Source organism: Thyridium curvatum (genome assembly GCF_004353045.1).
Source record: "Thyridium curvatum strain D216 chromosome Unknown NODE_53_length_294859_cov_82.703090, whole genome shotgun sequence".
Lineage (NCBI taxonomy): Eukaryota > Fungi > Ascomycota > Sordariomycetes > Thyridiales > Thyridiaceae > Thyridium > Thyridium curvatum.
Genome location: NW_022156808.1, coordinates 89,048 through 104,064, shown reverse-complemented (window position 1 = coordinate 104,064; position 15,017 = coordinate 89,048). Strand labels below are relative to the sequence as shown.

At 55.1% G+C, this 15,017-nt stretch overlaps 4 protein-coding genes across 4 annotated transcripts; 1 reads left to right on the top strand and 3 right to left on the bottom strand.

Annotated features, from left to right (window-relative positions):
- Window positions 1–202: 202 nt before the first annotated feature.
- On the bottom strand, window positions 203–1,765 carry E0L32_008212 (uncharacterized protein; the record flags this gene model as incomplete). Its single annotated transcript, XM_031143041.1, has 3 exons — window positions 203–670; window positions 736–1,509; window positions 1,568–1,765. The coding sequence occupies 3 exons, from the start codon at window positions 1,763–1,765 to the stop codon at window positions 203–205; spliced, it is 1,440 nt and encodes a 479-aa protein (XP_030992534.1).
- A 1,386-nt stretch (window positions 1,766–3,151) lies between these two features.
- E0L32_008211 (uncharacterized protein) lies at window positions 3,152–4,804 on the bottom strand (the record flags this gene model as incomplete). Its single annotated transcript, XM_031143040.1, has 1 exon — window positions 3,152–4,804. The coding sequence occupies one exon, from the start codon at window positions 4,802–4,804 to the stop codon at window positions 3,152–3,154; it is 1,653 nt and encodes a 550-aa protein (XP_030992533.1).
- A 973-nt stretch (window positions 4,805–5,777) lies between these two features.
- Window positions 5,778–6,528, bottom strand: E0L32_008210 (uncharacterized protein; the record flags this gene model as incomplete). The annotated part of the gene is made up of 2 exons (XM_031143039.1): window positions 5,778–6,138; window positions 6,194–6,528. 2 exons carry the CDS (start codon window positions 6,526–6,528, stop codon window positions 5,778–5,780), a joined length of 696 nt encoding a protein of 231 aa, XP_030992532.1.
- A 3,692-nt stretch (window positions 6,529–10,220) lies between these two features.
- Window positions 10,221–12,476, top strand: E0L32_008209 (uncharacterized protein; the record flags this gene model as incomplete). The annotated part of the gene is made up of 1 exon (XM_031143038.1): window positions 10,221–12,476. One exon carries the CDS (start codon window positions 10,221–10,223, stop codon window positions 12,474–12,476), a length of 2,256 nt encoding a protein of 751 aa, XP_030992531.1.
- Window positions 12,477–15,017: the final 2,541 nt, after the last annotated feature.

The following is a 15,017-nucleotide window of genomic DNA, read 5'->3' as shown; positions in this document are numbered from 1 at the left end:
GTGTGCGCGCGTGGGTTTTACATACCAGGGATGTTGGGAGCGAGTGACTCGGGGAGAAGATAAAGCATTAGATATTACATTCGGGCGTGTTTTTGAGAACAAAATGCGACGGGGGAAAGGGGGCATGCCCCCCTGCGTCGTCCTTGCCCTCGACCACACACACTGCGAGGATAGGGGCGGGCATGGGTTAGCAGAGGGCTTCTTATCTCTTAGCCTTGCCGTTGGCCCTGGGAACAGCGCTGCCGTTGGAGACGGCCGTTGACGACGCCGCCGCCGCCCTCATCTTCTCGTCGTCCACGACAATGGTGGGCCCGCCGGAGGAGGATTCCTCCTCCTCCTCCTCGGTGTCGTCCTCGCCGTCGCTGCGGTCGTCCTTGGCCTGGCCCTTGAAGACGAAGCGCAAGGCGATGCGCATGATGCAGTAGAACCAGAAGAGGTTGAGGCCCTGGAGGGAGCACAGCAGGACAGTGGTGATGACCTGCGAGAGCGTGCACTTGTACTGCTCGGTGGCCCAGTCCAGCTCAAAGGGGCCGACGGTGCGGAACTCGGTGAAGAGGGACCAGATGATGCGCAGGTTGAGGTAGTGCCGCAGGTAGACCCAGGCGGCGACGAAGATGGCGAAGTAGGGGCCCATGAAAGGCCCGTCGACGTAGTTGAGCGACTTGGAGGTCTATTTCAAAGAGATTAGTTCTGGGTCGTTCTGGCAGAGCTCAACGGGTGACGCTAGCAGCTTACAGCAAGGAAGAAGTCACTGATATCGTGGGTGATGTACACGGCCAAGCCAATATAGGTGAAGTGGAATCGGTAGCTCAGGCCGATCAGGGCCAGGCTGACGATGTGGTGGCCGACGAGCTCCTTGAAGTCCTTGCGCGGCTTCTCCATGCCGAGCAGGAGCACGATGGCCTGCTGGGCCCAGTAGGCGGCCTGGAAAAGGTAGTAGAACTTGAACTCGGCGATGTGCGTCTTGTGCGGGAACCCCTCGTACATGGCTGTGGTGTTGAAGTACCAGACGGGCGTCTTGCTCATGACATACATACCGGCGGGGCCGAGGACGGCAAAGTAGAGCGCCGTGTACATCTGCTCCATGAACCGAGTCTGCTTGCCGCGCGAGGTCAGGCCGGAGTAGCGGGCGAGGGGCCGCAGGAGCTCCTGCATGACGAACTCGCGGGTGAAGGACAAGACGACGGTATAGAAGGAGACCAAGGCGACGTCCCAGGGGCCCTTGCCGTACTGCGCCGGCTGACCGGGGGCAGTGGGCAGGCGGTAGGAGAGGAAGATGAAGCGGTGGACCGGGTTGGACTCGGTCGGGTTGACTGCATAGACGGAGAGGAAGGCGAGGAGGATGGCGAGGGGCAGGACGCAGGTGTGCTTGAGGGCGAAGTTCTTGACTCGGCGCGCGAGCGAGCGGGCCTTGCGCCGCTTGGAGAGTCGCTTCTCCTTGCCATCGGGCTGGTGATCGGGATCGATTGTCAGCGGCCGTGTTGCTTGCTTGCTGAGGGGAGCTCGAGACTTTGTGTGTCCCCGGCGGCTGCCGCCCTGTCATGAGGATGCGCTTGGTAGTACTAACCTTGAACTGAGGGCTATCCGGCGTGCCACCCAGATGCGCCAGACTCGTAGCTAAACTCGGGGCTCCAGTATCACCCACACGGAGTTCGCTGCCCAGGGCGCTCGACTTCCTCCGCCGGCGCGCCGCAGCCACGTTGGACTCGTGGTGCAGTTGCTCGCTCGCTGTGTTGAGGAGGGGGAAAGGTTCCGAGGCAGACATGGTTGAAGAGTGAACACGGGCTGCTTCTGCGTTGATTGCCGTGCACTCTCTGCTGGTTTTGTCGCTCTGGCTGGCTCTCGGTCGTCGTTCTGATCCGGTCCGGAAGCCTCTCTTTTGTGCTCTTTATGACGTGGGGGGCATTGACCGAGTAAGCGACACAAGAGCAGCAGCAGCTACAGCAACGGAGCGCCTAGCCGACAACGCGACGGGGGTTGCTGGTCGTCGGTTTCTCTGGAGGGTTTCGCGCCAGGGTAGAGAAGTGCAGTCCTCCTGGAAGAAAGCCCGTCGCGTGCTCGAATCGATCTTTTGGGATTGGGTGGCAGATGATTGAAAAAGGAGTGACAACAAGCAGCTGAGGGTGTCGATTTTTAACGGGGGAAGAGGAAACCGCTTGTCGTGCAATTTCATTTCCCACCATGGAGCCGCGATCTCGAAAAAAAAGTGACGGTTTTAGGGATCCCCCCGCCCCATTTCCCCCTGTTTTTGGCACTTGACTATGGGACCTTCCAGCGCCTGAATCGCCAAAAAGACCGGGTCCCCATGTCATTCGGTACATTTTTTATGGATACTCTGGGTTCGGCACGGAGTTGGAAATCGTCGTTTTTTCCGTGCACCTCGAGTCCTCTTATTCACTATCTTACCTAGGTACCTTACAGGTCGGTATGCAAAAGACTGAGTGATTGAGCAAGTAAACTGCCTCTAACTACCCTTGTAAAGGAGAGAGAAGGCTTGCGTTTGACTGCTCATCAATAGTTCTGCTTGAACCCTATAGTACCTGAGAGGAATAATGAAGAGCAAAGCGCGGTAGGCGATACCTAGCCGTCAAGATGACATAAGATGCCTTCAGATCCTAGTCGTTACCCATATCTAATTATCTACTCCGGATGCTACAAAATCACAGGCCCAACTTTAAAAAAGTCTATCTTATGTAACTACCAGGTGCTTCGAGTGTTTATGCAGACAAGACATTGATCTCTTTGGGTGGACAAGTGGAGTCGGCTGGAGCCTCTTCCCGCTGCCGCCGAAGCCGAGAACTTTTGAAAAGCGTCCCGAGGATGTGTTTCTCTCTGTAAATGCACAGCAAGACCGGGCATGTCCGAATTTTTTTGTCTCGTGGCAATATTACGTGATCAATTTGGCATTTGTACGATTGATTGCTCAGGCCTACTTCTATCCCATGGCATCCGAAGCGATCGCTGAGCTCAAAAACTCCTTTGCCCACATGACCGGTGCGCCCTCAAGCCAACTTCCAAGGCCCCGGAGGAGCCGCGTCTCAAAAAAAGAAAAAAAGCACAGATGTAGAAGCAAACCCCCCTCCTTCTAGCCACCAGGTAGCACACGATGCCCCGAGGATATCTCAATAGTTTGTTCCGTCGACGGTGCTGCTCACATAGCACCATCGGAGGTAGAGGCGTGCTCCTTGTGCTCGGCCTTCCATTCACCACCCGGCTGCTCCGGAGTCCAGGTGAGGTTGCCGAACTGCGAGTACGGCTGGATGTGCGCCCACTCCGGCCGCAGGTGGTAGGGCACGTACTCGCGCTCCTCGCGCGCCGCCCTGTCGATGCCGGCCTGCTTCCGCCGCCATCGCCGCAGGAGCCACCACGCGATGGCCATCATGGCGAGCGCCGCGACGCCCATGGCGATGCCCACGGCGATGCCCGTCGTCCGGGCGTCGTGTGAGCAGCCCGGGCCGCACTCGTCTTGCTCGGCTGTGCTGCTCCGGCTGGGCTCGGCCGCGCTGGATGTCGCCCCTGGCCGCGAGGATGACGGGCTTGGTGTCGACGGCCCGCTTGTGCCCGGGAGGCCCGTCCCGACGCCTGCCGGTGGCCTTCCCTGCACTGGCTGCGCCGGCGTAGCAGAGAGGATGACGGACGCCGGCTGCCACTGCTGGGAAGCGTTGCGGTAGACTTGGACGAGCCCCTTGTCCGTGAAGTAGTAGATCCACAGTGTCTTGAGATCCGAGTGGGTGGCAATAGCGAGCGGTGCATTCGGCATCTTAGCCAGAGGCCACACAGATTCGTCTTCGCTCGGGTCCAGGGCACTATTGCCTGCAACGACATCGGCAGTGATGCCGTGGAGTCTAGCCCCGCTCGTATAGAAGAGCGACCATGATCCTCCCTCGCGGGCGGCCAGGCACAGCCCGCTCGACTCGCTTGTCCAGTTCGTCAAGCTGGCACTACCGTAGTCTTGTGGTGCCGAAATAGGTACTGAATCTGTCCAAGAAGGGAAAGAAAGGAGCAAGAAGGTTAGCCACGCATTACTGCCAGAAACATGCTCACCGAGCTTACAATGCTGCCACGTCGTCGAGCCTGCCGTGATCTCGGAGATTCGAAAAGAGGTAGAGTCACGAAGCGTTGCTACGCTGATGTTGCCGGTGTCGTGCCAGTAGGCGGACAGAGCGCCGGCGACCGAAGAGTCAACGACAGTGTCTTTGGAATGCCACCCCTGTGTTCGTGTGTAGGTGATCCGCACCACGGCACCGGTTTCGTCGTGGTAGAAAAGCTGGTAAGATTCCCCTTTATCCCGACTCACGACCGACAGTCTCGTGTCAGCGTGCATCCCCCCGGTCCTCCCGTCCAGGACCTTCTCGCTCTCCCGCAAGACATATCTTCCCGTCGAGAGATCGCATTCAAAGGTGTCATGGACGAGGTCGTCGTTCAGGCCGAGGTAGAAGAGTGCCATCTTCCTCAGCGTTAGCTCGGCTCTACGACGTTTTCCCGCGTCATAACTCACAAAGAGCCCGTCTCGCTGCTCGTCCAACCAGCCTGTGGCAGCAAGTGCTGTTCCGTGACAGGGCAAGGAGCTCGTTTCCAAAGCCATCTCGGCGAAATTTGCAGCTCCTGGCGGAAACATATGTGCCACGTTGTTGCAAAGACTGTGTATGATGTCCTTGGTGAGCGAGTGTTGGAAAGCCACCGAGGGCCCGCTGGTCGTCCACCATGCGGTGATGGGCTCGCATCCTCCGAATGTATATGCGAGAGATAGCAAAAAAGCAAGCAAGACATGCCAGTCTATCTGGCTAGGTGAACCGATCTTCATCGTGGGCTGCTGTTCGAAGGAGCGCGTCCTGTGTTGTGCTTGCTGATCCTGAGTGTGCCAGTGCGCAAATCAAAGTGATCACCGAGGTTGAGATACATGTTTGCATCAGTAGGCTCGTTGAAAACAAATTCTATTGTGAACGGCCCTTGACCGGTGATTCATGCCACGACCAGTGATTCATTGGATGAATGGCTTTCACATCATTACATAAGGAGTCATGGGAAGGAGTGTAGTCCTTGCCATCCATAGGAATTGTCACGGAAGTATAAAATCATTTCTCTTTGTACTGTGTTGGCTCTTTCACGGTGAAAAGTGTTTTGAATACTGAGATGTTTTCATGGTGTTCGATGCCCAAATTCTTCTCCCATGACCGCTACCACATGAAATTACAAGAGAAACGAAAAAAAGCATGGCGCCTCATACCAACTCATCACTCAGGAGACGCATATTCTCTAATAAATAGGTGCCCAACCGAAGCGGAACATCAGGTCCCATTCTGCGTCTTCGGCCAACCGCTCCAGACGCTGACAGGCCTGAAGAGCAACCGCTCGAGGGCCGATGGGATACCATCATGCTTAGCCAACTGCTTCAGGTGAGCTCCTTGTCATCGAGGGCGGTTATATCCAGCCCTGTGTCTCAATCTCAGAACAACACAGAGGTGGTTAGATCAAATCCTACATCATGGCCAAGCAGATGCGTGACAGGAGGTAGTAAAATAACTGTCCATTCAGTACTCGGTACATGAGTAGACACCAATCCTGTCAGGCGAGCGTCAAAATGGCTGGCAGAAGTTCGCCAGGAGATACCTCAATGCTAACAATGCATATCCTTGCTCTGGAGCTCGCAAGGGCTATCCCATTACCTAAACCTGATGGGTTTGATGAATAGTCATGACATAATATCATTACCCTTTGGACCACTTGAGATGTCACTTTCGTCAATTGTGTGAGCTATTTTCTTTTATGCCTTGACGCTACTCATGGCTGTGAGCCACTCGTTCCATGCAAAGCCATCGAAGGTGAAAACAGTTGCAACCTTCCTCATCCACCTTCTTCACCTTCACCGCCGCCTCAGCCGCCACCACCTCATCCTCCTTCTTCTCCTCTTCGGTCCTCTCCGGGACTTTGTTGCCGCCGGGGAGGCTTTGACCCTCGGCCAAATGGATATTCTTGGGCAGCTCGGTGCCATCGGCGAGGAGGATGCCGTTGGGGAGGACGACACCGCCCGGGAAATCGCTACCACTAGGGAGGATGCTACCGTCGGAGAGGGTGGTGCCCGCGGGCCCGATGAGGAAGCCCCCCTCGGGGACAGTGAAGTTCTCGGGGAAGGTAATTCTGCCGCGCGGAACCCGCCACGACTTCCCGAAGGAAACCGCGGTTCTGGTGCTACTCAGATTCGGCGAGGGTCGGACCGCCTCGACGATGGTGCCGACGGGGAATGTCGACGTGCGGGACGTTCTGTTCCGACAACGAAACGCCATCCTCGGTCACGAGCGTGCCCTCCTCGAAGAGGACGGACATGCCTGCTTGCAGGAGCCAGCGGCCAGGCCGGACGAGGGTGTTGGGAGGGAGGCGGGCCCATGGTGCCCTGGGCAGAACGATCGTACCCTCCCCCCCCCCACCAGGAGAGGGTCGTGCCTCGACAGTGGCCTCTCGGCCATCCAAAAACTTGACGATGATGTCGTCGCCATGGCCGCCGCCGGGGCCTGAACGCTTCCCGAGCATTCTGTTAACGCTGCTATTGGCTTTTCAAGGAGTATAAATATGTAGAACAAAGGGCGATCAAGGGCAGCGCTCCGCTCAAGAAATTGTTAATTATCACCTCCCAAACTAGCGAAGTAGCGCCGTAGAGCTCAACTCACTTGTTCGGGAGGTGTGCCAATAATCCTATTAGACATAGTGATGGAATACAGAGGGGATAAGGGCTTACTCGGGCTAACGTTTAACATTTAGCTTCCAGGGGAGGAAGAGGTGGCAGGTAGTAGGCGCAGCAACAACCTTTACCTAGCGGTCGACAAAAGGGTCGCCTGGCTTTGTATATTTTGCTCTTCTTACTCCTTGATCATCTCTCCTACTCTTGCCGCCAGCTATCTCATCCAATATCCTACCTTCTCTCTCTGCTACCTCCCTCTTTCATACCCAAGTGATGATCATATCAGTTGACAGGCTGTTGATAGAGATACATCAAACCCATCCGGTTCAGGTAGTGGCATAGCCCTTGCGAGCTCCAGAGCAAGGACATGTATTGTTAGCATTGAGGTATCTTCTGATGGACTTCTGCCAACTATTCTGACCCTCTCTGGACACCCTGGCTTTGTAATCCTTTTCTCTCCTTCAAGCCAACGAAGCCTCTCGTTTTTCTCAAGCCATGTTGTTGCTCTCGTTCAGGTACGGGAGAAAGCACGTCCATGCAACCCGGCACTTCTCAAATGGTCTAAGATCGGGGAATATCGTCGTGGCAGCCCTATATTCGATAGTATCACCTTCCCATGCATTGCCGAAAAGCTACCCTTCAGATGCGAATAGTACTTCCGCTTATCGTCCACAACCCGAGATTCGGGATAATGAGGCATGAAGCGGTGGACATCGCCATAGCAAAACGGGGGTTTTGCCATGGAAGGAAGCCTTCCTGCCAAAACTCTCGTAAAGATATGTGAATATGATACCTCTAAGCATAATGATGTAGCCACGAAACCTGGGCTCTCACGTACCAAATCTGTGTGCAATTCGATCGACTATCTTGACAATGGCTGCACTATTACATGCATGTCATACAACAGCTCAAGTGAACACTTGGAGACCAGGCTAGATTTTTCCCCTGTTCTGAACACCAGCCTTCTTGCGGCGTGCTTTGTTCAATATTGCACATTGGTAGTGGATGGCAAAGCCCCAATAAGAAATAATCAATCTCCACGGGTGCAGTTGCATATGGATATCGGAAAGATTGATCCTCGAACAGGATTGGGAATAACAGAAGGTGGGTGATGACGAGTCTATATCAATTACTTTTGTCATGGACGCAATACTGAGAGATCAAGTTGCTAGGTGAGAGATGAAAGATGGCCGAGAGTCTCATGAACCGTGGAACGATCGGTGTGTTGAGATACATAACATCTCTTTCCAGCTTGAAATGCCCACAGAGAAGAGTGGGCTTTACAAAAACAGAGGCGGCCATGAAACATGTAGAGTTGCCAGACCAGGATTCGGACCTAGGTCCTCTTGCGCCCTTCTCCTTCCAGATGTGTCAACCAGGAATAAGCTTTTCGCATCGTGAGGAAGGACGAGCAAGGCGGATGCCAAGGACGCTGGCATTGTGTCTGCCTGTGTCTGCCACGAGTGACAAGCTTCGCCAAGCGCCAAGCATTGGTGATCCGCGGACGGATGGTCGACTTGGCAAGAATGGATCCATTCAAACGTGTCTCAACGTTGATGAACCAGTCTGCTGGGAAGGAATAGCGCAGCTCTGGGCAGGCAGAGAGAGACACCATCGGTTCCTTGACGACTTACCAGCAAACACTTCCACGAGTCCTTTGGCTATATTTTCACATTGGATTGCTGTTCAGTGTTCAAGAAGCCGCGGCGGTAGCATCCTTTCACACCGCAGAGGCACCAATGGTAATAGTCCGGTTAATGTTTTGCCCAGGTCCCATGACCGGAGACAAGCACTTGTACAAGTTAGGTAGTGCCCTCGCGAGGCGCTCTTCCTGCGCTAAGGAAACACCATACCCTACTTAGTTTTTCAGCTGCTGTCCCTAGTCCATCACACCATGTTTGATTCAAGCGTTGGATGAGGCAGAGCACGTAGCCAAATCAGACCGCGACGATGCCGATATTTTAATCGATTGACCGTGAAGAAAACGAAGATCAAGCAAACGTGCTCTCGGAGCTGCGCAACCCTCGCCATCTGTCAGCAGCTGTGCCAGTGGATAATTCACCTGTCGGATAAACCAGCAGGCAAGAATGACACAGTGCGAAGATGATGCTGGAGGCTGTCCAAAGAGAACCGGCAAGTATCGGGTCGCATAACGATCTATTGAGGACTGTAAAGCAGAGAAGGTGCTTTCTAGGCAGGATCGCCAGTTGATGTTTTCTGCTCAAATCATTGATCGCATGTCGGGGGAACGGGGTAACTTGGCCAGCTGGGGGAACACATGGACTGTGCCCATACGGAAGATAGAATCGAGTGCTCAGATGTAGGTAGGTAGGCGGGTCACACCACACTGAGGATTGTTTCGGGGTGTGAAAACGTCGCACTTGTTGAGAGAGGTCTGGCCCCAGAAGTGTGGTCCGGAGGAGGAGTGCTCTCTACCTAGGCCAATCAAGGAGAAATCAATGCGGTTAATTCAATCGACAGTGGCCAAAGAGGAAGAGGCCGCCACTACTCGGTAATTTCCTACCTTAACCTTATTGTCTCTACTCACACAGGGAGGGTAATTACCGAGAGCATAGCTGTGCGATACTGTATGCTCGCGAGCCTGAAGGACGGACAGCAAACAGGCCCTCATGCAGGCGATTTGCATTCAAGCAGGTTCTTGAAAAGAGAGAGCCAGTGCCTGTGGGGAGAGGAGACACTGTGGCACCACTCCGAGTCGACGGAGTACTGTCCAAGTACAAGTAGTGCGAACAGCGAGGCATCGCCTACGAGAGATGCGGGGCTTCGCCATCGGTAGGTGGGTGGGTCTAGCGTTACAAGGAAGAGAATCAAGACTGCTGACAGTGCGTGTCCCGTCTTCCCACCCGACTCCCATTTCCAGTACCACGCCTCCCCCCCCCCCAATATGTGCGAACGCTACCCACTGGGTTCAATCATCTTTGGCGTCCGTCCTGCTCAAAACACTTTCGAGACAGGAAACCCAGGATTAAGATTGACATTACGACGTCCGCATTGACGACTGCGATTGGACTCCACTGCCGACGGTTCTATCTGCTCCATCCGCCCAGCTTTCTCATTGCCGCGAGAATTCCCCTTGGACCAAGCGGGAGCCCAGAGACTTGTACCTCTTCCATCACCAAGAATTCTCGGCGCCCAGACATCCCCATCCCCCTCCACCAAAATCCTCAGATCTCTTGGTAGACTCGCCGTCGACATTCCCTGCCGGCCTCTGGACTGCCAGGTCATCGCCGACGTCAATTCTGCTGCACGCATCGCAGCCCTTGACGGGTCGACTGTGTGCGGGAACCGACCTTGCCGTCGTCGAATTAATCCCGCGATCCACGGGTGCATTGCAGCCAGCCCCCTTTGCCCCGGCGCAGGTGCCAGCGCGACCTCACGACACTACCCAACCATCCCTTGCGACTGACGCGATACTCGTCTCTTTTTCAATGGCGATTGAAACGTAGGCAAGATCCGCGTGGATTCACCACTCAGCTTTCAACCCAGGCTTGCCGACTCGCCTGCGACTCTCATCGCTCCAGCCATGGACGCCCTGGAGGCGCGGCAGTTGTGGGCAACGCCGACCGAGGCGCCTGCCGCGACGAGTGCTGTTGGCCTCAAGCAGTCCTGCCAGGCCCTCAACCTTCCTGCCGGCGGCACCCTAATCTTGCCCAACGGCGACATCATCACCCTCGCCACCGCTGCCGCCTTCAAGCCCGCGTGTACACCCACCGCTGGCCCGGCCATCATCGCCGGCACTGGACCCGGCACTGGAACGCCCGCCGACTTTCATGGCGACCGCCTAGGTGACGCTGGTGTCAGCATCGACGAAGGCGACTCTGGCCCTCAGTTCTCCGATTTCCGAGACCCCTTCTATGCCTCGACCTTTCCACAGTGCTACGCGCTCGCCGCCACGACGATTATTGCCTACACTTTGGTTATCATGCTCTTCATCACGCCCCGCTCCTTTTTCCATGGCGGTGTCGTGGTCTTGGGCCGGCGAGGGTTCACTCACGGAGGCGCTGGAGGGCATAGCATCGGAGGGCGTCCCTGGCTTCAAAAGGCCGCCGCCCTCACTGTCGCCATATCTTTGACCATCGCCAGCGCCAACACCTTCAAAGTTGCCGAGGAGCAATATTCTTTCGGTTACCAGAACGCCCAGCGTCTGCAGGAGGAGGTCATGGGCAGCACAGAGCTGAAGGTTATCAGGCTCATCTCGGACACCTTCCTGTGGCTGGCGCAAGCACAGACGCTGATACGTCTGTTCCCCCGTCAGCGGGAGAAGGTGATCATCAAGTGGACCGCTTTCGGTCTGATCACCTTCGATCTTATATTTGACTCACTAAACAGTTTCCTCTACACCTCGGGCGGCGCCGTCCGTCCCAGGAGCTTCTCAGATGCCGTACCCGCATTGAGCTACCTATTCCAGCTATCCCTCGGAGTGCTCTATGCTGCCTGGGTCATATACTACGCGTTGATGAAGAAGAAGTACGCTTTCTATCACCCGCAGATGCGGAACATGTGCCTAGTCGCAGTTCTGTCGCTGCTTGCGCTCCTTGTCCCCGTGGTCTTCTTCATCTTGGACATTTGTCAGCCGGATTTCATCGGATGGGGAGACTACGCGAGATGGGTCGGGGCCGCTGCTGCCAGCGTCATAGTGTGGGAATGGGTCGAGCGTATCGAAGCTCTGGAACGAGAGGAGAAGAAGGACGGTATCCTAGGAAGGGAGGTCTTTGATGGAGACGAGATGCTGGAGATGACGTCAGAATTCTCCTGGCCAAAGAAACGAAACGGTTGCACCGACAACGACGGTGGCGATGATGATGGGGGTGAGAGCGGAGGTAGCCCCATGCAGAACCAGAACTCGACGTCCACGGGCAGGAGAGCGTTATGGCCTTCCATGTCGTCGCTCGCACATCGCTACAGGCCTCGACCAAGAAACAGCGAAAACCCGGCTGCCAGCACTAGACCGGCCCAGCCGAACACTACAGATCGGTCGGCAACGAGGTCTTTGCAGCCGCCTTTGTGGCCTGCTCGGCCTCAGCCAGCCGTGACCCCTGTCAGTAGAACAGATACAGCCAGTGCCGATAGCACCATCTACGCAATCCGGTACCACCCCTTGACGGAATCGACCTCACAGACCGACCACGGCACACCGTCGCCAGCTCCAGGCGAGTATCGCAATATGATGAGGAGAGACAGCGTCACCACGAGTCGCTATACCGAGACAGTGCCCAGCGCTGCATCGCCAGATCCTAATGTTACCTCGGAAACTTCAGCCCGCCGATGGCGTGCTCTGGCACAAGCCATGCCCTTCCGACGCACGAGTGACGAGTCAAATACGGCTCGTCCCCAGGCCCAGCCAGAAGAGTCCAAGAAGCGGGACTTGCGCTCTCGTTTGGAGGATTTCGCCATGTCCCAAGCCGACAAGATCCGAGAGAAGATCAACCCAACAATCAACACAGACAGCCTTCCCGTTATGGTGATTCCGGCCCCGGCAAGACGGGGTGCGGCGCTAGCCCAACTGCTGGAGGAAGAGGAGAGCCAGCAGCAGATGTCACGCGCTACAACTCACCAGGCAGATGTCTCAGCTGCGGGGCATCCGGCAGCTGAACCGTCGTCACCTACCAATGTGCGGCGGGATAGCAGTGCCTCTGTTGGATCAATGGCGCGGCCTAGTCCCATGAATCCATCGATGCAGACGGGCTCGCCGGTCTTGCTCACGGCCGCACAGGCAAGGGAAGGAAATCGCGATGCCAGACCACCCGGGCCGTCTGTCACTGGGGCGCCGGGATCGTGATTTCATCTTGAGCTGTTCTCCTCTGCCTTGTGGCATTTGGTCTTGATTTTTGGGTTGTCATCAGCATCTGTATAGCATACTGGGTGGGAGATCTTGTGTGCATCTTTTCGGTGTCTTTGGAGCCTCATGGTCTTGGGGCAGTATCTGGCGTCATGACTCTGAATGGGCAGTCCCTTGCTACCTATCTGTCTTGGTTGGGGAGATATCACTGCGATTAAAAGTTTTCGGCATTAGGGGGGATTCACGGGGCAAACACTCGAGGAGTGTACGACGGCATGACACAGGCGCAATCGGATAGCATTTTTTTGGAATCCTTGGAGGAAGGGCCAAAGTTTTCTCAACCCCTTCGCCGGATTATTTGCTTTTGGGGCGAAGTTATTCGCGAATCGTGTCTACGGTCACTAAAGGACCTGTATTTTGTAAATGTTAAAATGACTTATATATACGCTCACACATGACAATGGATGATGGTGAGACTCGATCTTGGCAAATGGTTGATATGCCTTGCGATCTACGGATCGTCAAGGGCCATGGGTGATCGCAAGACACTTAAATATGTAAGTATGATGCACGTTCTCAAGTGATGGACAGAATAGTTGACGGGATGCCAACAGAAGCACTTAGGCGCCTATTCATAAACCCATCAGTCTTAGCAGTCTGATAGCCCTTGTGTGTTCTAGGCAAGGATATGTACTGAGGTATCTCATGATCGACTCCCGCCAACTGTTCTGAACTCCTGCTTGGGCGTGTCCTATATATCTCTACTGTTCTATATCGACCTCGAGGCTGGTTGAAGACTCAACTCGACCGAGTGCTTCACTTTTCTGGATCAAATTTGATCCATCGAGGTGGGGGTTCCCAATCCCAGTGTGCCATGGCAAGAGTCGTCCATTCATGCGGTTCGAGGTGCATGTAATTTCACACGTTATGCGCCTGCTTACCCTACCTTGGAAGGGAAAGCTGAGCGGCGCGCCGATATATCAGGCCAATGAGGCATGGCATCACCTTTTGTGATCTGCCGGGGATCCAGAAAGAGTCTTTCCCAAGACAGGACAGACGGGTTGTCATCCAGAATCACACATCCAGAATCACGGAGTGAGTGTAGAGAGCCAGCATCCTCTCGACCACCCACAAGCAGTCTAGATCGCTTTGTGGCCACGAGATATTCTGTTTTCCATAAACCCCTTCGATTCCAAAACCTTGGGCACTTTTCCCGTGCAAGGGTTGGCAATCTTGGTGGTAGAATCCATATCCCCTTCCAGCCTCCGAACTCGGTACTTTTTGGCTTGGTCGTTTCGTTGTTAGGGCTTGCGATCTTACAGTGAGTGAGTGGGGAAGCATAGCGCAGGTTTGGTGTGCGCGTGGTCGAGGTCGAAACGACGGGGAAAGGGATGGGAATGCCCGCCGTGGAGGCGCGCCGTCGCCGGACAAGGGCTCGGGCCCCAGCGCCAGACTACTACCTCCAACTTACATTAGGTACAAGTACTTGGACATTGAGACGTGACTAGCAAATTTTGAAGGCTCCTTGCTACTCTGTTTGAGGGGGCATGGAGAGAAAAGAGAGAAGTTGGATATCAAATCCACCGGCTGCTGATCTCGTGACACAGCAGACGCTGTCAGATCTAGATTGCATAAAGTCGCAAATAATGGGAGGGAGCCACGCAGCCAGGAGAGAGAGATGGAGATGCGTGTGATGCTGCTGGCAGAATGGAATTGTGTGACGGCCCTTCCAATTGGGTCGAGGGCTTCCTTTGCTGGCGTGTACTTTAATTACTGGCTGGTCCGCCCAGCAAGGTATTGTTGTGCCTGTGCCCTGTGCCGTAGCCTGGTAGGGAGGTTAGGTAGGTACCTGGATGGCGTAGGGTGTGTTGATGGTGTACCTACCTTATGCCACTGCGTGGACGCAGCTCTTCCCGAGCCGTATCGATCCAATGCCGCCAGTATCTGCCGTTTCCAGACAGAAGCTGGCAGCTCCAGCATTCCAGATTCCAGAACAGTTCTTCATTTTAAATTATCATTGTTGTTTTGGGAGAGCAGAACAGCGATGATCGTAGCAGGGTTAGCAGTGCTAGTAGCATTTCTGGGGTCGTACTTGTACGTGCCCGTGTACAAGTAACGCACTAAAAGGCACCGCATCCCTGAGCCTGAGCGTGGCTCACCTCTTGGGACTAGCGCCGGCGGGGCCCATCGATCGTCAGTCGTTTCATCCTCTCCTTTATTTCACCTTGCTATTCATATCACAGCCAAAAACTGGGCTCCCACAACCAACATCCCAGTCCCCCTCCTCCTCTTTTTCTTGAACGTTTGCTCACTCTGATACACCTCGCGCACGAGATGGCACTGCTTTGACCAAGGCCGATCATCTGCAGAAAAAGAAAAGAAGAGCAATTGGCCGTGCTCCCCGCCTGCATACTTGTACAAAACAAACCCACGGGCCGATCCTGGTACCGCCTAGTTGACTCCCTACTTTAGAGCTACCAGAGCCCGGACACCGAGTTGCTTGTAGCGCGGTAAGGGGCCAGCCCCAGATAGGCGAGAAGT